This window comes from Cyphomyrmex costatus, unplaced genomic scaffold, assembly GCF_001594065.2.
Source record: "Cyphomyrmex costatus isolate MS0001 unplaced genomic scaffold, Ccosl1.0 scaffold193, whole genome shotgun sequence".
Lineage (NCBI taxonomy): Eukaryota > Metazoa > Arthropoda > Insecta > Hymenoptera > Formicidae > Cyphomyrmex > Cyphomyrmex costatus.
The window spans coordinates 5,137,885-5,162,599 of NW_017275965.1; the positions used below are offsets into that span (position 1 = coordinate 5,137,885).

Genomic DNA, 24,715 nt, shown 5'->3' on the forward strand with positions numbered 1-24,715 from the left:
AAGTCAGAAACAAAATAATCGCAAAATATTAAATAATTTATAAATTATAACAAAATATTTAAACATTTAAATTTAAATCAAATTAATTATAATCAATGATTACATCGCAATAACTTAAAAAGTAGCAATTTTCTGTGGTTAAATATATATTTGTCTAATTTAACACAGCTACTTTCCAAGAAGTTATTTAATGTATGATTCGGAAATCAACATGATGACATACGCTTTCCAAGCTATTATTTTGAATATCAAGTAATTATATATATATATATATATATATATATATATATATATATATATATATATATATATATATATATATATATATATATATATATATATATATATATATATATATATATATATATATATATATATATATATATATATATATATATATATATATATATATATATATATATATATATATATATATATATATATATATATATATATATATATATATATATATATATATATATATATATTATAAACATTGTATGTGCATATTCGAAGTGTCTGCTAAGGATATGGCGGATAATTTAATCAATTAATCATTATTTAAATTTAAGTAAGCTCATGATTTTGGAATAATTATCGTGATAGCAAATGAGAGTACTATTTATGAATAGAAATAGAAAATTATACACGTCCATGTTTTTACACATTCGAGTAGATATATATTTCTATCAATAACTATCGAACGTGATTTTTCACGATATGGATAATCGATCCATTCAAATCTCACATATGTCCTGACTCTCCGCCATAATCCTATCGGATGCTTTGATCCTACACGTATGTCTCGACAATCACGATACGGCTTACCGATCGTGGTCCGTTTACTATTGAGAATTGAATTGTTAATTGAAATTGGAAATGGACTAGCTTACGCCTAATTAGGGCCTATGAATGTATACAAATAAATAAAATATTAAGAAACAATTTTCACTCTCTTTACGTTTAAGCATTGAGTTTCAGCAACGATTAATTTAAAACTTAATCTAAAATTTGTTAAAGAACAGAATTTATCTAAAGCTGTTTAATTTATATTGCAATTTTATTTTTAGATTTCTCGATAATGTAATCAATCAGTATACTATATATGTTATAAAATCAAATATGAGATAATTAAAATACTATAGAAAAAAATGAAACATCGTGATCTTTTGATGACAATGATTTAATAAATGTCTCCTTATGTTTTTAATTTTTATCTTCCAATCAAGTCATAGCCAAAGTTCAGCTTTTATACTTTCTATTTAGAATTTTACCTAATTTTTTTTTCTTCTCCAGGGTCAAATGTTTATTTCATTTTGAAAGTAAAGGAAGAGAAACGTAAAAAAAGAAAATATCTAATTTTACTTGATAATTAAAGAAACTATGTATTAGAAAACTTTTATCAAGCATTTCCACCAAAAGATGGCAGCAGCACACTCAACTGTCCTGTTAAACAGATATTCTGACGCAGCGCAAGGCGCAAGTTCGACTGCCTCTATTTCTGTAAACGTCGAGCGCGTGTGCCAGAGAGACCGTTCAGTCGGTTCAGTGCGGCTTAGACTTCAGCCGGACAAGTCTAGGCTATACCTCGTTCCTGGCCAGCAACACAGTAAGTATACGAATTACTGACTGAAATCTACAGAATCGGCTGTACGTTCACCTCAACTGGCATGTTGTTAGTATCTGGTCAACGTGTTCGATAGTGGTTCATCGAAACCGGAGTAAAATCTTACTCAGTGCCCCGAGTGTGCCGAGTAATAAACCGTGTGTCGTAATATGTGGAAAAGTGTGACGTTGATAGTTTCGCAATAAAAAAAAAATTAATTGTCCGACTAGTTACACGCGACTCTTTATTTTGTGAATATTTCACTGACATCGCGTCAATAAAGGATGTGTGATAAAATTTATTTTGTCTTCGACTTGCTTACATAATTTTTGTCATGATATTTTTAATTCGTAATTGTAATGAAATAATGATTTAGTAAGAATAACATATTCAATCAGAATACATTGAACATTTCATTATAAATCATTAAATACCATTTAAATATTAAGATAATTAAAGAATTCTGAAGAAAAATTAATATTTTATTAATTTTATATAAATAATAACTATATACATACAAAATTCTATCTCTATTGAAAATTAATCTTAAAGTTTTGAATTTAAAAGAAAAAATTTCGGTATTTCTGTATTGTTAATGAAATCGTAAGATAGCTGTGTTTTCCATCAGAAGTATATGTTTCGATATGTCTCGAGGTTCATTGATCATATTCTTTTTCATAAGATTTTAAAGTATACATTTGTAAATATAATAGCACATAATCCATACACACACTGAAAAAAATTTACTATACCTTAATACATATGAATATTTATATTTTTTGAATATTTATATATAAGTAAACTTTTATTAAATATTAACATATATTTATTTGTTACAAGACTATTAATTTGATTTAACTATTACTTTTTTTCATTACGTCAATATTTATATTACTGTAAATAAATGTACTTACAAATATTCAAAAAAATATTTATTAAGATATAGCAAATTTTTTTTCAATGTAGACTTAAGTTAAAGAATTGAATACAATACAGTAAGCATTTCTTACGATAGAACTTTGCGATAGAAATATCTTAATATCACGTTACTAGAAGTTATATCACTCACGTTTGTACAAGTGTGTATTAACATCAATTTGAACAAAGTCATAAAAGCTGATGTATTTTAGTTGAGAACGGTAAATCTTTGTGACTCGCCGTATTAATGCAGGATCAAAGATCGCGTTCTTTAATATCAAATATATATCAAAGAAATGATGTTCTTATCACACAAGAGCAAAGATAGGTATTTGTTAGATTTGAATATTTCCCGAACGATCGAGATATATCATCCTTGAAGAATTCTAACATTAAGAAAAAAAGCAAACATAATAATACATAGTGTAGTCGGAACAATAATTTGCATAACCTGTCTCCATTCTTACGTAATAGTTTTTGTGTTTGCGATAAAAAATTATGAAGTCGTTCACTGACATATGTTCGATAAAAATTCGTAAAAGAAAAGTAAGCAGCAATAATACCCTTCCGTTATTAGATATAAAAATTATAAGAAGTAGATGTTATTAACCACTTATTTATAAGAAAAAGTTGTGATAGTTTTTGAATTTGATTTTTGAAAGTTATATATGCACAAATACGTTTACTATCGTTACGTTTACTATTGTCACGTTTCAAACGCTAAATTTGTCCTCAGCTTCTAAAGTAAAATAAAAATAAAAGAAATCAAATTGTAATGTTTAAAATTCCATTAAATGTGGAAAACAAATGTTAATTTTAAAAAAAAAGTATTTGACGTCCTTTTGTAAATTAGTTTTTAATTATTAATATTTCATTGTTACGTTAAACATAATTTCAAAATATTTCAATTATCTTAAAGAACTGATTTAGTCAATCATAGACTATAACTATAAAATCGTATTTGTACTTATGAATCATGCATACGAGGAATGAAACATTCGAATGTGACAAATAAGGAATGGAATTAGTCAATATTTTCTGTTTTTTAATGATTGTGATGAGTGAATTATAGATAACAAAGGTAGACTATTAATTCATCTGACGAGATGATCTTCATTGTAATGTATTTCATGTATGCATGACTGACGCATCGTAGAAACTGCATACAGCACGTGCGCCTCACGTTGTGTACATAAATCATTTGATATTCTTCTAATTCATTAACTCTTTCTTCTTTACGTCATTTTCTGCATTTTCTATTTTTGTAAATCCTTTAATCAATATATTTTCAGATTTATTACTTTTGAAGAAGTACTAGTAGATTTAATAAGTGACATCATTAACAATCATATTATCTAATCTTACTTACAATTAGATGTACAAATTAAGGTGATAGATCATGTTTCGCATATTTTGATAGATTCTGGGCGAGGTTCTCTTGTGAGAAATCAATACACCTCTAGTGTACATATTGACCCACTCTTGTTATAATCATTCTTATAAGAATTGCCAAGAAATGATGCCAATGAACTCTAGTCTGTTTGTAGCGTAATCTATTTTTATTTACTCTCTTCTCTTAGCCATTATTATTAAATATTAAATATTATATATTAAATATTTTCATTTTACAACTTATTGTGATACAATAAACACACATTGTTAACAATCCGACTTCCATCTTTGCTCCAATTCTTACTATGCTAAAAAAAATTTTTTTACTGCATTTTATTATATTGGTTATATTTAGGATGGACTATATTTTTGTTTTATTCTTTTTTTGCTTCCATTAATCAAGAATCCTTACAGAGGATTTACTCTCGACAGGATAATGAACACTCAATGTGTAAACAACTTATAATTTGCTTCACACATCATGTGATGTCTTTATTTTCATCAATGTCTTTCAATATCTGGAAATTTGTCAATTTTACAACTAATGTAAATATTTTATTATAATTACTGATATTTTATGTAATTTTTAAAAAATTTATTTAACATTGATCATGACCCAATTGGAGTCATCCAAACATATGTAACGTCATTAAATTTAATTGATTCGTTAGGCTCGTAGTCCTTTTTGTGTTATTATTTAAATATTTTCTTGCAGCGCAAATTGCGATTCATGTAAATCACAGAAAATCACGTGCAGAAAAATGTAGGTACTTATCTTTATTTCTGATAAAACCTCATGCACTTCAATATGTAATTCATAATCGTATTATATTTTTAATACATTATTCAGAAATATAACCGTTATTCAATTGAATTTGAATTTCATTAAATCATATTGCCGAGTTAAGTAAATAAAAGAATTAAGTAAATAAAATGAAAGTATACTTATCACAGCTATTATTGTGATATTTACTCTGCAAATTAGGGAGGAGTATTTAATTAATTTCGTTATATATTAAAATTTCACATAATTTTTTTGTATTGTTGTAAATAATTGTATAAAAATGTCTTATATTATGCTGAAATCCATGTATACATATAGATAATGGATCTGCTCTTTCTAAAAGCATGGCGCTACGGATTGATGTGATTTAAAATATCCTATAGTGTACATATGAATTTACATACACCATTTACCTACTAGCACAAGTGGATATCCTCTAATAATTCAATAACTAAGGCGTTGGATACTAATAAATCTAATTATCATTTTACTTAAATCTTAAATGAATTAATTAACTATTATCAATTTATCATTTAATTATCTTGACATTGCCTAGATTTAAACTCTATCGCAATGACAAAATCCTGATAAAATCAATCATAAAATCATAAAAGTGAAAGTGTGAAACGTTTTTCCACGTTCGCTTTTTATACTTATATATGAAGCAATCAGGTACACGAGACAGACAACAGTGACACACATAGACTCGATTATAGCTTCGTACTCAAACCATAAAAGGTTGATTGATGAAAATGAAGCCAGCTATCATTCGTTATCGTCTAATTGAATTGCAATTCTGTAATTATATTGTAGATATACACAGAAAGATCAAGTAATTCTAAGTCTTCTGCCGTCATGATTTATGGCATGCAGTAATTAATTTCTCATTTATTTATTTATGCATTGATTGCAGATTTGAGTGATAACCGCTAATAAGCGATCTGAGATATTTATTTCCCAGTATTTAAAGCTGTTTAATATTCTAGAAAAGTTAATTTAGTCGCAAGGTCGTCTTCATGCGAATTGTGACCACACAACCATTAGATACGGATGTGATGAAATATGATTTATGTCAATTGTTGTCTAGCAGAAGATTATGTTCGTAAATCGTCTACAATAATTGTGACAAAGCCAAACTCTCTAAATACATATTTATATTAAAATTTTGATAATATTTTAACATTGAGAAAAATAAAATGTTAATTTTAACTCAAAGACGTTGAGTGGATTTTCTGAGACATGCAAAAATGTTAAAATTTTTGTGTTAATGTTAACATTTTTACATGTCTCAGAAAATCCACTCAACGTCTTTGAGTTAAAATTAACATTTTATTTTTTACAGTATAGATATATACAATATTCATTGATTTTTTTCGACTATCTTATCGCGTATGCTAATCGTATTACGTTTATCTTATTTAATTTTGTCTTATGTTAGATCAATAGCTATAATTATAATTTCTAGCAAAGATAATACGTAATTCACAAAATCTACATGCAGATATATGAATGATATTTTCAGAATCTCACGTTAGATCCTTTTTATGTTACGCGTATTAGAAAATAATAAGAAAACTAGGACAACAACGCGTGTTATGCGAGCAAAGGGTGAATAGTTCATACGATTAAAACTATAGATATCTCGATTTCGTAACTGAGGCACCAGGCAGAGCAATTCATTTACGCCAATCGAAGATTGTGAGGTCGATCAAGATTGTATTCGGGACAAAGGTCTTGTGAAAATTTACAGGCACGGTTCTTTAGTCGAAAGTCCTACTCAGTCGACGGAATTCCGTTCGATTGCGTGATTGTAAGTAATTTAGCAACAACACGATACACGATGTAAATACGAGATCTAGTCCAGATAGAATTCATTTGTTTCACATATATTCCGTTAATACATATTAACTACATATAAATTACTAATGTATAAAATTTAACTAATACATATAAATTAATACATGTCAATTTTTGTAATGTTATTTGCGAATAATTTACTTCATTATTTTTTAAACAATATATTTTACATAAGAATGTAAAACTAAAGTATATAGAAAAAAAGAATTCAACATTAATAAAACAAAGGTGCGATGATATAAGAATCATAATAACACTCTTTTTCGGTATTTTATTATATAATATATTTTAATTAGTTTATTGTATTGATTTAAGAAAATATTTATCATAAATAGCAATTTATTTAGCGTGTTACTGGACAATAATTGTATTATATTACTGAAATATATGTATACATTGCATGAACTTGATGCTATTACATAAAGTATATATTATTATACATTTTAGATCGAAATTTCCCGGCTATATTATCGCGATGACAATTTATATTCATAACTCAAAGAGTTTCTTTCGTTAATGGCGGATGAAACATCGAAGTAATTTTTATTAACTGCGCATTCGCAATTTTAACTCTTACGGCGAATGCATAGTCTGTGTTATAATAACAAACGATAATTATAAATGCATTCCATTGATCATGTAAATGTAGATTGTGTAAATGTACGTCTTAATGGCGCGTGACAAGATTTTCCGGCAATTCGTGGCGTTAAAAGCTACTTTCTCTTGTTATCAAATATAACAAACTGACTTGAGACGATATGAATCACCGATGTCTAAAAAAAAAAGAGAAGAAAATAAATTTTATTTCCTTACGATTTCATAATAGATAATTGATACATGTATACGTTACTATACAAGAAAAATTGCTATATGCACTATTTAATATATTTAATATATTGAAAGATATTTAAACAACACTTAATTAAAATATATTTCGTCTGATAAGGTACCATATAAAATATTATTTCTTTAAATAGAAAGGTATTATTTATACAATGTAAATATTTAATCAAATGAATTATGTCGTATAAAAAATACATGTATACTTATTAAAAATATAAATAAAAATTTTATAACTAATTGCAAATTTTTATGCATTTTTAATTACAAATACTAAAAAATATTTTGATCTAAATAGTTCTTTAATATAAATAATTTTATAATTATCAATTTACTGTATGTTAAATTAATATTCGGTCAATCTTAAATCATTCTCCAAATAACACAAAGTCTAAAATTGTGACATAAGACGTTTTTTAAACACAAAAGACGTCTCACGTCTCGATTTTAAACACTTTTTGTTATGTCTCGGTTTGTTCTTTTGCATTTCTACTATCGTAATGTTTAGCAAACGGCAGAGTTTTTTTATTCATGAAACGATTTTATCTTAACGACTTATAATTACGTCGCGTTATATTTTGCATCGCATGTGTGAGTAATCTCTATCCGTTCATTACATGTTTACCTGATATCAGTTTTTTTGTAGATACTTTTATCTTTTATGATATATATAAACGATAACATAAGCTAGAATCAGTGATACGAGTTAATAAAAATTACAAATTGATTTTCATCACTTTCATTTGAACAATTTATTGCATTGCAATCTTTGATTGGTGGTGTTAATATGTTCTACGTTACTGAATATAAAACATATTTATGATAGCTAACTCATAAAAATATTTTTTATTCATAAAAAATAATGTCGAACAAATTTCTATGTCGAAGTCATGAAACGATATGACATTATTGGTACGATTTATTTAGGTATATTAAATTGATGACTTTTTGAATAGTCGTTGATCATTGATCATGTCGCTGCAGAATATACACAGTCATCATCATCGTAAACTAGTGTAGTATTATCTAACCACATCCTGTATGTATATAAAAAATTATATTTAACGTCATATAATCTAAATAATTTCTTTTGATAATTTCTTCCTACGTAAAAATATATTTTCTTAAACATTTCTTTTGGAATGAACGAGCGATAAATGTATTATATAAAAATTGTTATAATTTTTTGTTCCTTGATGCATACAATAACAATTTATTCATGACATGTTTAATTCAATCGATACAGCCACAAATTATTCGCTTGACCTAAAGCTTGAAATTTCCGCGAGAATATCTTTACGCTACGCGCGTATTTTCTATACAAGTAAGTAATGCAAATATTGCACGTGACTCCATCACAGTTGGCTGGCATGCCGAAAACATAAGTCAACAAATGTTATATGATGTATCGTACGTAGTGAGTAAATACTATTCTAGCGCTTTAATTTAGATGCGCTCGCAGCTTACGTTCGATGCAGCATTACGTTCAATGTCATAGCTGCGTCAATGAGTCAATTTGCGGATAAAGCAAATGTTACGATACTATTCAATCTTTTACGGATTGATTGCTTATTAATTTTATATTAATTCTTTGATGACGAAAAGTTTGTCTTTACACTTCAATACGTTGAAGACAAATGTGTAATCTTCAAAAAAACAGATTTTCTTCATTGTAAAAAAATTATTTTTAATTTGTCGTTTGATAATTTAATTTGCAATAATCTTAATTATAACATTAAAATAATTACTGCAATAATTATTGTATTAAAAGAAAATGGAATTTGTCTGTTTCAGAAATATCAAAAAAATTGACGAAATATCGAAGTGTTATTTTAAGGAAACAGGCAAGAAAACGATTTAAATATATAATAAAAATTATCAAAACGAATGTTCTGACAAGCTGGAAGCTGCGTCTAGCGATAACTCCAAAAGACATCGTTATCGCGATCATACGAAGACCATTTAGAGTTTGAACTCGAGCGAAGACCGAGACAACACAAGAGAAAAAGCTTTTATACGAGAGTTAATTTGAAAATATTTAAACCGACCTGAACAGTTTCGATAAGGAGATAATTTATTTTAAAAAGATAAAGTTTAGAAGTTTATTATTTAATTTTTTATACGCCCTTCGAACAAAAATAACGAGGAAGAATTCTGTGAAGATTGTGTGAACGCTTAATAAAAATACGTAATTGATAAAATGCATTCCATGCGTGCTCATCGAGCGCTAAATAAGCACAAAACTGTGTTACAATTATGGAAAATTACTACAAGATATTTCAGCACAGATGTAGAATACAGACCAATCAGAAGTGTTCTCGTTGCCAATCGAGGTGAGTAAATTATTAATTTTTGGTAAAATAACACTATGTATAGATATACATGAGATTTTTTAATTTTGGTATTTTAAAAAATTACCATAAAATAGTCATTTTTATACAAAATATATTCAAAATTATAGTACTTTTTTGTTATTTTCAATACGTTGCAGAAAACTTATTATCATATTATTATTATGCATATCAAAATACATAATACTTTAAACATTTGATTAAAGAGAAAGAAAATATTTCAAAATTTTTAATATATGTTTATTACATTATTTTTTCTATAGCTAAATATTCCGTAAGTTTAATAAAGGTGAATTATTAACTAAATATTTAATGTTAGTTATTAAAATTCTTAATATCTCTACAAAGCATATCTTGACCTATCCAAATATATCATTGTGTCATAATCTAGATTATTTGACAAGTAGCTTTTGAATTTCGAAAGATAGAGATAAAGAAACGTATATCTCGTGAAGGGCAGATAAAACAATGGATATCACATGGATTCTTACAAATTCATTCTTGATAATATCATAAATTCTTTAACACGCTTGTTGACAGAAATTTTATATTATTATTGCTATTATAATTTATCTCATTATTTAATATTTTAATAAATTTATACAAACACTGTACGTATATACAGTTATATGTAAAAATTTGGGCTCTTTTATTTTATTGCACCTTCTAAAATAGTACACTGTGATATTTTACTTGTAATCTATATACACACAATGAGGAAGTAATAGAAAATAATTACACATTTCAAATAATAATTGCTACTTTCATTGGAAGCAATCAGCATTACTTTCATTAGGTATGATATATCAACGTTACTTGAATTGACGGATTAATCAATGACTTCTATATTGATTTCTATAGAACAAGATTGTATGATTAATCAACATGTGAAACAGCGTTGTTCTTTATATGTGACCGAGAATCGAATATATCTTAGGTACTCCATTAAATTAAGCTGTATACCATAATTTACTCATATCGTAAACGTAATACATCTCAATGAATTCCATGGCTCGTATATCTTCTATTTACATTGTCATTCTAAACTTGTTACGCGCGAGACTAATAAAAAATAATATATTTTAAAATTATTTAAAATTTTAAATTACATTAATATTTTGAAACAATAAAAATAAACTCTAGAGGAAAAATTTTATTAATGATCATATTTTCTTCATTTTCTTAATGTTCAATATTAAATATATAATATTAACCAGTTTCGAAGATACAGTTAATATAAAACTGTGACAAGGAATTAATAAAGCAAGCACTGTACCTAATGCCCAATTTCAAGTTACTATTTTTTAACGTAAAAAATTTTAACTTGCAAACATAATATTTCAGGAGAAATTGCCATTCGTGTATTTCGTGCTTGTTCGGAACTTGGCATTCGCTCCGTAGCAATTTATTCGGAACAGGATAAAATGCAGATGCACCGTCAGAAAGCAGACGAAGGTTATTTAGTAGGCAAAGGATTACCACCCGTTCAAGCTTACCTGAATATTCCTGAAATTATCCAAGTAGCCAAGGAAAACAATGTCGACGCCATCCATCCTGGTTATGGATTCCTTTCCGAAAGAGCAGACTTTGCTCAAGCAGTTACTAATGCAGGCATCAGATTCATTGGACCTAGTCCTAAAGTCGTCCAACAAATGGGAGACAAGGTAAAGTATTATTAACATATACGTTATATTACATTATATAATATATATTATTGAGAGAACATTAAATTATATATTTAATATTTGTTATACGATATAAAAATTCATAAACATTAACAAACTGCTTATTCCAGTTAATGTATGCATTCCAAATTGTTATGTTTTGGATTTAAAACTTCTAAGTGCAGTAAAGAAATATAAAACATTGAAAATTTATAGAATTGCTCACCATACATAACATATTCTAGAAAAAATTTTAATTAATTTTAATTCCAAAATCCTCCTACAATCTTAGAACCAAGACACAATATAATGCAATTTAATTGATAGGTGGCTGCCAGGCAAGCCGCGATTCAAGCTGGAGTACCTATCGTTCCAGGAACAGATGGGCCAGTTACAAGTTCTGAAGAAGCGATGGAGTTCTGCATGAAACATGGTCTTCCGGTTATCTTCAAGGCAGCGTACGGGGGTGGAGGACGAGGTATATCTAAAACATCAAGAACTAATACATAATCATATCATTTTAATTTACTTAAATATAAAAGAAATAGTAACAATATTAAATTTTGCTGCTTTACTGCAACGATAATTTAATATATTGGTATCATCAGATTTGCTTGAAAAGTTTTATACTATTGCATACACGTTATACATATACATAAACTAAAATTCATGTAAAAAACAAAAAGTTACTTTAAGTAAATTTACTTTAAGTTTTAAAGCAACACCAATCGGCTATAACCATTAAGATCGTAAATATGGAGATATGGATCATATGGACAAAGAATGTTTTTTTCCGTTGAATAATGTTCTTACGTGTTTGGAAAACGCGTCTATTCGTTATCGAACAATGCAAAAATTATCGACACTCAAACTACATTTATGGCAAGTTACTCATCTCCAATGGCGAAACCTGACTTGCAGAGTATGCTGGACAAAAATGCATAACCTAATAATAGAATTTAAATACGTTATGTAAAATATCTAAAACAAGTTTTTTTTTAATTATATAATGTTTTAAATAATAATTTAGAAATAATATGTTTTTCTAATATATAATAATTGAAAAATTTATATATTATGTTAAAAATAAAAATTTTGATTTTATTAACTATTATAAAATTTAAATAATTAGATTCTATAGAAGTCTGACAATGTTTCTTAAAATTAATTACATACATGAAAATATGATATTATTAAAAAAATTTCGTAATTTTATTATGTGTTACATTGTACATAGGTACGAGGAAAAAATGATTGAAACAAGAAGGATATTTATGAGTCAGTGCGCGATTTTAGATAAGCTAAAAATTTTATTTCGTTATAATATAATGCGAACAAACTATGTGTTTCGGCTAAGTTCGAGCCTTCTTCAATAATGACGAAATCATTATTTTAATTAATTTTTATAGGTATGAGAGTTGTAAGACAAATGGAAGAGGTACGTGAAATGTTCGAGCGTGCATCTTCCGAAGCGGCGGCTGCTTTTGGAAATGGCGCAATGTTCATTGAAAAATTCATTGAGAGACCACGTCATATAGAAGTGCAATTGCTCGGAGATCACGCTGGTAACGTTGTACATTTATATGAACGTGATTGTTCTGTGCAGCGTCGTCATCAAAAGGTCAGTGCCTTAATTTTAATTTAGTATACGTAACAATCACAGTTAAATACATCATGATTGAAATATTGATTATTGAATATATCTTATATTCAATAATCAATATAATATTATTAAAAAAGAGCAGTGATATTGTTCTTTTTTAAATCTATCCAACAGATTTTTATTTCTATTTTAAGAAATAACATTATATAGTCTTCGCAAATTTGAAATTAGTTTCTGAAAATGATTAATAAATAAACAATATAATAATATAAAAAATGATTTTAAAGAAGATATCATCCATTGACGATCAAAGTTAGTAGCAATTAAGTAAATTATTTTGTTAATTTATGCATTGTAAGATCGAACGAAGATAATACTATACGATTCATAAAAAGATTGTGATTAATGCAGAAGATATGCAGATATTGCGTATCAAAATGTAAGATATATGCTAAAAATATTACACGTTAGCATAATAAAGTTTTTAGTTTGAGCAATTTCTTCATTCTGTGTGAACGAATTAGAATTTGTCGAGTTTTTTTCTTCTTAAGAATTTCTCAAGGATGCATGCTCCTAAAGACACAAGTACATTCACCGCGATGGCATTCGTTCGGTTTATTCGAAACAAGGACAATGGCGCAACCATACGAGATTCATGATTGTAGTCCGTAGATTTATATAAGTTCTCAAAATAAATAATATCTCGATATTGCAAAATGCGATTTAAACGAGCCTATATTGCGTTCATATTACAAACACAATATGACAGTAAAAAAGTTGAAAAAATTCGATATGAAAATTTGAGTAAAACAAAGATTTATAACTTTCGTAAAATGCAGGTTGTCGAGATTGCGCCAGCTCCAGCATTATCGTCTAAGGTTCGCGAGAAAATGACTGATTACGCAGTCAAATTAGCAAAACATGTTGGTTATTCGAATGCTGGTACTGTGGAATTCTTGGTTGATGAATCTGGAAATTTCTACTTTATTGAAGTCAATGCTAGATTACAAGTTGAGCACACAGTAACTGAAGAAATAACAGGGTAATGAAATAGACAAAAAATATATCTTTTCATATTTTTTCATCATTTTTCTCCTTTACTTTCTTTTAGTAATTAAATGCAGAGAATATAAAGTTATTTTTTAAAAGTAACTGTAGTTACTATATTAATAATTACTGATTCTCCAAAAATAATAATACCAACCCATTATCATAAAAAGTAACTTGTAATTGTAAAGTAAAGGCATTATAAATAACGCATTACTTTTATTTCCTAATTAAATGTGCTTAATTGTAATATTAACATGTAACATTAATATGCGTGACGTTTTACACAAGCGTCAATTATTACATATCATTTTGTCATCTTCATTCTTTCAGAATCGATCTCGTACAATCTCAAATTCGAATTGCCGAGGGAATGACATTACCAGAACTTAGTATGACGCAAGAAAAAATCATACCTCAAGGATTCGCGATTCAGTGCCGAGTGACCACAGAAGATCCGGCTAAGAACTTCCAACCGGATACTGGAAGAATAGAAGTTTTTCGTTCCGGCGAAGGTATGGGTATCCGATTGGATGGAGCCTCCGCATTCGCTGGTGCTATAATCTCGCCATATTATGATTCGCTTCTCGTTAAGGTACGATGATGATCCTAATTGCAAAGAAATTTTATCACATTTATGCATTAAGGTAAGGTGGTACAATTTTGAACATGGTACAATTCTAAAATAAAATTGAATTTAACTTTCGAAGTTTACGTTTTGTTCCTGTTTAGCACACAACTCTTCACAGAATGAGATTGTACAGTTATTAAACTTGAATCTTGAAAATTAAACTATTTTCAGAATTATACCATGTTCGAAATTGTATTACGCCCTATAGTTCTATCTACTTTCTGAAACTTTTAAAGTAAATCTCACTCTTAAAGATTAAAAATTGTATCATTCTTTTTCAAGACTGACTCAATTTTCATTCTTTAGAGTGCAATTTCACTTTAAAGAATTTAGAGAGTATATTTAAAGAATACGAATAATATATTTTCTGTTTTCTCAGGTAATCGCCCATGCCAGTGATCTTCCGTCATCTTGCGCCAAAATGAATCGAGCCCTTCGCGAATTCCGCGTGCGAGGAGTAAAGACGAATATACCTTTTCTACTAAATGTCTTGGAGAATCAAAAGTTCCTCAATGGTATTGTCGATACATACTTCATCGACGAGCATCCTCAGCTTTTTCAGTTGCAACCGAGCCAGAATCGAGCACAGAAATTGCTCAATTATATCGGTACCGTCTTGGTGAATGGTCCAAGCACGCCATTAGCAACTCAACTGAAGCCAGCGGACATTAAACCGCATATTCCGCAGATTGCTCTAGGTACACATTCGGTTACCAACGAATGCATTAATTGGGGGTGACATACCCTTTAAACTCTACATCATAGAAATTTTGATAACTAAATACCTATTAAATTTGGATATTAATAATTAAGTTAAATACTGTCCACGTTAGGTGACAAAATTACTCTAGCCATACTTAGAACAGTGGCGTACAAAGAACGTGCTTTTATGGATCAGCAAACCAGGGATTATATATTTTTCTTTTTTTTTTATTTTTTTATTAAACAGGATGTCTACTAATGGGATTAACGTTTACATAAAGACTACTGTAAATTAATCCTGTGAATGTTTATGAATATTTAAAGATGTTTTTTAATTTTAAAAAATATTAACAAATGACTGAAGAAATGATTTAAAAATATTTAACGTTTTCTAATACATATACATGATGAGATTTTTCCTTCGTTTAAAATCTTTACAAATTTATAAACACACTCGACTTTACATACCAAAGAATTATATTATTTCTTTAATTATTGATTAATTTCATTAATAATTAATGGTTTAAATAAACGCAAACAATAATATTGAATCATCAGAGGTAGAGAGACACAGTAGTGTTTCTCCGTATATATCTATATACGCAAACCAATATCTTATATGAAAGTGCTGAAATATGATATTTACATAATAAATAGTAAACATCCTTTTTGCTTACAAGTAACAAACCGTTTACGCTTTTCTGCTGGGTTTATAGGGACACTCGATTTAACCGTTCTAAAAATCTATTTTTTTTTCTTTTTGGTGTGTTCATGTGTCTAAATTCCAACATAATTATTGCACCGCGCTACATTAAGCACACTGCACACTACGCGAATTCGTAAATGGGCTCACAAAACATCTTCATGTGTCTCTACTTATCGTCATTATGTTAACAAGTAATAATACAGCATGCTGTTTTAGTATTGAAAATAATTCAATATTCTATTCTATTTGCATTAAAATTAAAAAGAAATCCATTTATATTTAAAGTATCACCGGTATACGCTATAAGTTTACATATGGGATAAATCCAATAAATCGAGACAAATCCCAGAAATCTTTGTCTCTTAAAGATTCATTGTCATATTCTTATAATAGTGACTTACATCTTTAAATATTAATTTCCCTCTTTTACACTCTTCACTCTTTACCGCATGCTTTTATTTTTTTGTTTGGCAATTTTTTTAGACTTTGCTAAGCTTGCAGCTGCAGAAGAAACCAATGATCCCGACGCACCAGGTATGGTTACAGTGTTACATAAATGTAATGCCTTTTTATTTATATTATTTCAATATTCAGCATTGTGCAGATTGAAAGAAGCTAAAAACTGGTACAGTATAACAAATTTTGTGTGTAACATAAACAAATTTTTTTTTAATTTGTTATTGTTTTTTCAGATTGGCAGACTTTTGTTTATTGGAATTTATTCTAAATAAGTTTTCCTAAATTTTTAATTATACATAATTAATTTAATATATTAAATGCATCAAAAAATATTAAATGAGCTACTATATAATAATGCCATAATAATAATAATACGTACACAAAAATAGGTATTTTGCTACTTTATTAAAATATTAATTTATTATTTAATTCATAGCGATATATTAATTTCCAAATGCTATGCCTGTCTTATATGAAATATTTTCTTACTCTTTTCTAAGCATTTTCAGAATAAAAAAATATGTTTACTAATGTTATATAATACTAAAGTAATATTTAACAACAAGAATTTTTATTCGAACTTAATGTTTTCTATATAATTATATGTATATATATAAAATTACGTTTTTTAAAAATTAAATATTTATTGTGTTAATCAAAAATTAAATTAATTTGAAAAAATAAAAAACTCTTAAAATATCTATAAATATATATATTCATTATTATAATACAACTCAATATTAAATCAATATAGTTATGTGAACACATTTATTTTATAAATGACTTATTTCTATATTTCTTTATTCTCATCTTTTATCAACGATAAATGTCTAAATTCATCGCTTCTAAACATTTTTCATGCCTACTAATAACAGCACGTACCAAATAACAACTCATTCTTTTCAGAAAAGCATTAAACTATAATCTTCTTCTGCACTCCTTTCCAGAACCTCTGGATCCTCCGGAAGGATTCCGACACATTTATAAAGAGCAAGGTCCGGAAGCTTTCGCCAAAACTATTAGACAGCACAAAGGCCTCCTTTTGATGGATACTACGTTCCGTGATGCCCATCAGTCTCTTCTAGCGACTCGTGTACGATCACACGATTTACTGATGATCTCACCATTCGTCGCCCATAAATTCAACAATCTCTATTCGCTGGAGAACTGGGGCGGCGCGACCTTCGACGTAGCTTTAAGGTTCCTTCATGAGTGTCCTTGGGAACGGCTGGAAGATATGCGCAAGGCTATCCCTAATATTCCATTCCAAATGTTACTTCGAGGCGCTAATGCTGTCGGGTACACGAACTATCCCGATAACGTCGTCTTCAAGTTCTGTGAACTGGCTGTGAAAAGCGGAATGGATATCTTCAGAGTATTCGATTCGCTCAATTACTTGCCGAATCTTATCGTTGGTGAGTTTTTTTTTAAATGACCTAACTGTATATCTATAATGTAACAACGAAATATTGTCGAAACAAATATTCTCAATTTAAATAACTTTTTAAAATGTTTAATTATTATAGTAGTATCAATGTCTTTATAAATTGCTTTTGAATTTGTGATTTTAATATCTCAGTTCGGTTTAAGATTGCGTCTCAAGATTAAAAGTGATTTCATTTGAATATAAATTTATGCCGAAATATAATATTATATTAAGATCCAACTCAAATCGATAAAACTTTTTCACTACTTAACTGTGTATTCACATTGCCTACGACACTTTGCATATTTTAATTTAATTCCATTTAATTCTGTAAAGTCGTCTTATAAACTGTAAACATATTTTTGCGTAAAAATTTCTTCTCTGAGCGTGAGTTTTTCTTCAGGTATGGAGGCCGCTGGAAATGCCGGGGGTATCGTCGAGGCGGCGATTTCCTACACGGGTGACGTAAGTGACCCGAATCGTACCAAGTACAACCTGAAATATTATACCGACTTAGCGGACGAGCTAGTCAAAGTGGGTACTCATGTCTTAGCGATCAAAGATATGGCTGGATTGCTCAAACCAAAAGCAGCCGAAATGTTGATCGACGCAATAAGACAAAAGCATCCGGATGTGCCTCTTCACATACATACGCACGATACTGCTGGAGCTGGAGTAGCCTCCATGTTGGCCTGTGCGAAAAGCGGTGCCGATGTTGTAGACGTTGCCGTTGATAGCATGTCCGGCATGACCAGTCAGCCTTCTATGGGAGCCGTTGTTGCATCTCTTCAGGGTACAGTTTAATAACTTTTTAATTTTGAGTGATTATAAATTAATTTTTTATATACTTTTTTCATTTTTGTACCTGGAAGGATTGTTGAACTATCAAAATAAATTATATAGAAAAGTCAAACATGATAAGTAATGCTGCAAAAAGTTTCGATATTCTAGCAATCAGTTTGAGCGCCCTATATAATTACTCTCACAGATCTATATCTAGTTAAATTTACAAAATCACATATCTACCTATAAGGTGTGATAATTTTTCACATTTCAATTTGAACGATAACTGACGGCTTCAATTACATTTTAATTATTATTTTAATTGCTGTTGTAACATTGTAATGTTTTTTATCAGTTTATTAAATTTATTAATATAATATGCTGTAAGAGAAATAAAATTATATTAAATTTTTTTTAATTAATGCTGAAGCTAAGAAAATTTTTAATTAATATCATAATAGGTACGGATATTGACACAAAATTGGATCTATCTGATGTCTCCGAATATTCGGCATATTGGGAACAAACGCGAACGCTTTACGCACCTTTCGAATGCACAACAACGATGAAGTCCGGAAACGCGGATGTCTATCTCAACGAAATTCCTGGTGGTCAGTACACAAATCTGCAATTCCAAGCTTATTCGCTCGGTCTGGGTGAATTCTTCGAAGACGTAAAAAAGGCATATCGACAAGCCAATCTTTTACTCGGTGATATTATAAAAGTTACGCCGAGCTCCAAAGTTGTCGGTGACTTAGCACAATTTATGGTTCAAAACAAACTGTCCGCTGATGATGTTCTTAAGAGAGCCGAGGAACTATCGTTCCCTAAGTCGGTAGTCGAATTTCTTCAAGGTGCCATTGGTGAACCTCACGGAGGATTTCCTGAACCTCTCAGGTAAGAATTTCGTGTATAATGTTAATTTCACGATAATTCTTTCATTGCATTTATTTTGCGTTTATAATTTGGTCAGGTCAAAAGTTCTCAAGGACATGCCACGCGTGCAGGGCAGACCAGGCGCGAGTTTGGCATCACTCGACTTAGATGCCCTGAGAACCGAGTTGAAAGAATCTCACCCACACGTTACCGAAAAGGATGTTATGTCGGCTGCGCTTTACCCTAAAGTAACAAAGGATTATTTGAACTTCAAGGAACAGTTTGGTCCGGTAGATAAATTGGAGACCAGAATTTTTCTCACGGGGCCTAAAGTAGGCGAGGTATTCGATGTCACAATTGAGAAGGGCAAAACTCTCGGTATCAAAACTTTGGCAGTTGCAGAGGATCTCACGAAAAATGGCGAACGTGAGGTATTTTTCGAAATGAACGGTCAACTGAGATCTGTGTTCATCAAAGATAAAGAGGCCGTCAAGGTAAGAGACTTGCAAATTTTCAGTATTATTAAAATGAAATTAAAGTTGAAGAGCATATACAGGACTCTTATAGTATTTAAAAAACAAAGATAGACAAAGGCATATAAGAGTCAAATACAAAATTATAGACAACAAAGTCATAACATGATAATACTTTTAATTACAGAATCAAATAAAAATATATAAAATATTATCAACTAATTTCTAAACGTGCGCATGAATAAATTAAATTATAAATTAAAAATAAAAATAGAGAGCATGACGTTTCGACTCTAAATTTGAGTCATCCTCAGATGTCACATTATTATACAGAAAGATATATCTACTAAGGAAAAATGTTAACGCAGTAAGATCTTTTGTCTAGTACGAAGTTATAGATGCAAAGACTGGAAAGAACTGCTTTGATGTTGTTTAAAGACAATGTTCTATTTTATTTTAGATATGTAGATGACCTGCAGTGTGCAGCAGTTCGTGTTTCGGAAATTAATTCTTTTATTGATGCGTTCAATTCTTTCCATCCTCGTTTACAATTCACGTTAGAAGTTGGAACAAACTCATTAAATTTTCTGACATCTCGATTATCATTAAAAAATTAATTAATTTTTGATTGGTTCTAAGAATCCACTTTTTCAGGCAGATTTCTTAACTTTTTTTCAAACCATCCGTTATCTCAAAAAAAAGGTATAATCATTGATTTAACAGACAGAGCTTTAATGTTATCAGATCCGATCTTTCATTATAAAAATTTAATTATTATTATAAATATTCTGATTAAAAATGATTATCCTCTTAAACTAATTTTTGACTATATCAACAATAGAATCAAAGACATCACTCGTGATAGATCAATGAACATGAATGTCGCAAATAATGATGAAGTAGCGTCGTTCATGGTTCATGGTTCCTTATGTTCCATGTATTACGGAAAATTTTAAACAACTTAATAAGAACAACATCAAGGTCTCATATTTCAGTTCTAATAAACTGAAAAAATACATTAAGGTTCATAAGGATCCATTGGATTCTCTGTCGAAAACCAATGTGGTATACAAAATAAATTGTAATGATTGTGATGCGTCGTATGTGGGGCAAACAGGAAGAAGATTAAAAACACGAATTACAGAACACCGTAACCATATACGAAGGAATACGAGCTCTAGATCGGTAATAATGGAACACAGATTGCAACATGGATATGATTTCGATTGGAATAATGTTCAAATTTTAAACGAAGAACCGTGTTATAATAAACGTATCGTATCAGAGATGCTAAACATTAAAAAAACAGCATAACAGTCTCAAAACCTACAGACAGACACAGAGGGTCTACATGTGTCATATGTTCCAATTATAAACAACATTTGACTTTGCATTACCAAGATTTTATGTATTTTAGTTTGTGACGTCGAAGCAATAAGACGATTATTTTTCTTTTTTATATTGGGACGAATTACACTTATAATTAAAATCACAATTTTATTCTCACCGATATAATATTTGACGTTTATTTTATTAATATGGATACTTGGAATTTTCGACACTCAGGGGTGAGTTTTTATCGCAGATGCAATTCGCTTGTCAGATTATAGTTTTTAGAAACATAAAAATTTTTTGTGTTAATATTAGAACTACAAGTACATATCGCATTCGATCATCCAATCGGCTGACGAGATTTGTTGCTTCCTCGGAGAAAATTACCAGTTTTATCATGAAAATAATCAATATTAGCACGTACATCTATAACTTCGTACTAGACAAACTAGATCTTACTGCGTTAACATTTTTCCTTAGTAGATATATCTTTCTGTATAATAATGTGACATCTGAGGATGACTCAAATTTATAGTCGAAACGTCATGCTCTCTATTTTTATTTTTAATTTATAATTTAATTTCTTCATGCGCGCGTTTAGAAATTAGTTGGTAATAATTTATATATTTTTATTTGATTCTGTAATTAAAGGTATTATCATGTTATGACTTTGTTGTCTATAATTTTGTATTTGACTCTTATATGCCTTTGTCTATTTTTGTTTTTTAAAATTAAAGTGTTAAATAACAATTAAACTGAAATTAAAATAAAATTACCTTACATGTGAAGATAATTAAAAGATTACGATTAAATTGAGATTAAATGAATATCTCAAATAAAGTACGATACGAATTTTCTTATTCTCTGTGCAGGAATTGCATGTACATCCAAAAGCGACGAAAGGTGACAGTAATCATTTGGGAGCACCGATGCCCGGAGAAGTGATTGACATCAGAGTAAAAGTGGGCGATACTGTCGAAAAAGGTGCACCATTAGTTGTGCTATCTGCCATGAAGATGGAGATGGTTGTGCAAGCGCCTAAAGCGGGCAAAATCAAGAGTCTCGAAATCAGCTTGGGCATGAGATTAGAAGGAGACGATCTCGTCTTGACGTTTGAATAGACTCTCGCGCTGATGGAATTGACCTAAAAATCAAATCGTGTAAAGACAACACCAAATATTTATTCCTATCTATTCTGATAGTGTGTGTGTGGAAGACAAGATCTTCAACAATCTTCGTAAGAAGTTTGAATGCCTTGGACTAAAAGTTTTCGTTTAATATTATTTTAACATTCTATTATCGATGATTATTGATTTTGGATCCGGAATCGTCGATAAGTGTTTATTATCCAAGAATTATTATCGCGCATTGATAAACTTTTCAAAATGATTGTTACGTACGTTTATTGTCATGTTTCTTTAAATAATTTTACTTCTTAGATCGTATGTAAGAACACATACGGAAATTTAAAAACGTCCATCTATACATTGAACAAACACAACAGTTCTATTTAACTTAAACATGAAGTTTAATGTTGAATTAGTTATTATTTATCTAAAATAATCTTTGTTTCTATTGAAATGTTACATTTTCATTTCAGAGTATTAATCAAAATGTTTTAAATCTTCTATAATATATATATTATTTGAAAATGATATATGTAGGGCCAATGTGATTAGTACTATAATTAAGATTAATCTTATAAAATCATACAAAGCTGCCTAAAAGATTAATTAATTTGTACATTTATACTGTATATATCAGATAGTATCTTGAGAACTTCAAAAAATTGACAATAATACCGCTATAAATTTTCCAATATAAAACGTTCTGAAATAAATAATTAATAAACGCTCTTACACATTTGATTAAATGAAAAAAACATACATTATTTTTTTCTTATATCTTATTCATAAGTAGATTTCTGAGATAAATATCAATAATTGTGATCAATTAAAAATATAAATATAGTCAATTCAATTAAAAAGTATTAGCTAACAAAATTTTCTTAAGGAAGTTAATTCACACGTTATAGCATATACAAAATAATTATATCGATATGATCCAGTTTATCTGCTTATACTGAACAAAAAAATGGAAAAAAGATCATGTATCTACTTCAGCATGATTTTATAATAATTATAAAGCGTGTAAATATAAACAATTACCTTCATAATTTAATTACGATATTGAGCTAAGCCTTCACGCGAACGATTTAGCAAGTATGTAGAAAAAATCATTCAGGGAACAAAGACTAGAATATTCCTGAAAAGTTTTACTTTTGTCTTTTCAAGATTAACATAAAATGTTACATTTTAAAAAAAAAAAAACATTTTAGAAAATCATAATTAAAAAAATTTATTTTGATAAATAAATTTTAATAAATTATAAAAATTATTCTCGCTTTATAATTTTGTAATATAATTTTATTTACGCGCAGATTTACCGAGAAATTAAAGGTGTAACAAAATAATCTTTATAAATATGTACATAATTGTGCCATAAACACGTATGTAATATTCTGATTGTATAAATGTATGTTGCATTTATTGCAACATTTCTATTATTGTAAATTATATGCAATGTTGATAAAATATTTTTTAAGAAAATGATTTGTTAGGAAATAAAGAATTTAAGAAACTGCGTTATTGTATGACATAAATATAACATTGTAGATGTAAAATTATATTTTATATTGCATCAATATATTTCTACTTTAATCATTTTTAGAATCCGTAATAACTTGTTCCTTTACTTAAAAATAAATAAATTATATTTCCTAGTACTTTTTTCTGATTAAAGCATAAAAAAATTATATTCTTGTAATTAACACATTAAGTTATTTTTAATATCTTTTTAGTATCTTAAATTAAAGAATATTTTTTCAAAGAAAACGTAGTTTTTATCTTTATAATTCTAAATTTAATTATTTCTAATAAAAAGATTTTTGAAATACACTATATTAAAGATTTCTTGTTAGAAAATTGTAGAAGGAATAATTATGTATTACTCATCAATTCTTATTGTGTCAATAAATTTCGTACCTTATATTTACACACATATATTTTAATCATTGGATTAATTTAAAAAATTAAATAATTTCATTACATATTTAATTTCGATATTTTAGATATACTATAGAAAAGTATTTTATATTTTCTTAATTATTTTGTATTAAAATATTTTAAAAGTTTAATATAAATATTTTTTAAACCATGCTATTATATGTATATTATTTTATTTTGTCATATTTTCCAATTAATAC

General features: G+C 28.4%; 1 protein-coding gene across 3 annotated transcripts; it reads left to right on the forward strand.

Moving 5' to 3' along the window:
- Nucleotides 1-1,532: 1,532 nt before the first annotated feature.
- Nucleotides 1,533-22,811, forward strand: PCB (Pyruvate carboxylase). Of its 3 annotated transcripts, none has more exons than XM_018538611.1 (14): nucleotides 1,533-1,609; nucleotides 9,192-9,730; nucleotides 11,093-11,412; nucleotides 11,740-11,890; nucleotides 12,822-13,033; nucleotides 13,855-14,057; nucleotides 14,396-14,657; nucleotides 15,073-15,391; nucleotides 16,585-16,635; nucleotides 17,508-17,975; nucleotides 18,390-18,779; nucleotides 19,231-19,666; nucleotides 19,743-20,139; nucleotides 22,323-22,811. In XM_018538611.1, the coding sequence occupies exons 2-14, from the start codon at nucleotides 9,598-9,600 to the stop codon at nucleotides 22,569-22,571; spliced, it is 3,591 nt and encodes a 1,196-aa protein (XP_018394113.1). In that variant the 5' UTR covers nucleotides 1,533-1,609; nucleotides 9,192-9,597; the 3' UTR covers nucleotides 22,572-22,811. The 3 variants fall into 3 exon arrangements, with proteins under 3 accessions (XP_018394113.1, XP_018394115.1, XP_018394114.1); XM_018538612.1 differs by lacking the exon at nucleotides 1,533-1,609 and adding an exon at nucleotides 6,491-6,510; XM_018538613.1 differs by lacking the exon at nucleotides 16,585-16,635.
- Nucleotides 22,812-24,715: the final 1,904 nt, after the last annotated feature.

Coding starts and splice junctions, on each gene's coding strand:
- PCB (XM_018538611.1), top strand. CDS start 9,598: ATGCATTCCATGCGTGCTCATCGAGCGCTAAATAAGCACAAAACTGTG. Junction 15,392..16,584: donor TATTCCGCAGATTGCTCTAG/GTACACATTCGG, acceptor CAATTTTTTTAG/ACTTTGCTAAGCTTGCAGCT. Junction 18,780..19,230: donor CGTTGTTGCATCTCTTCAGG/GTACAGTTTAAT, acceptor ATATCATAATAG/GTACGGATATTGACACAAAA.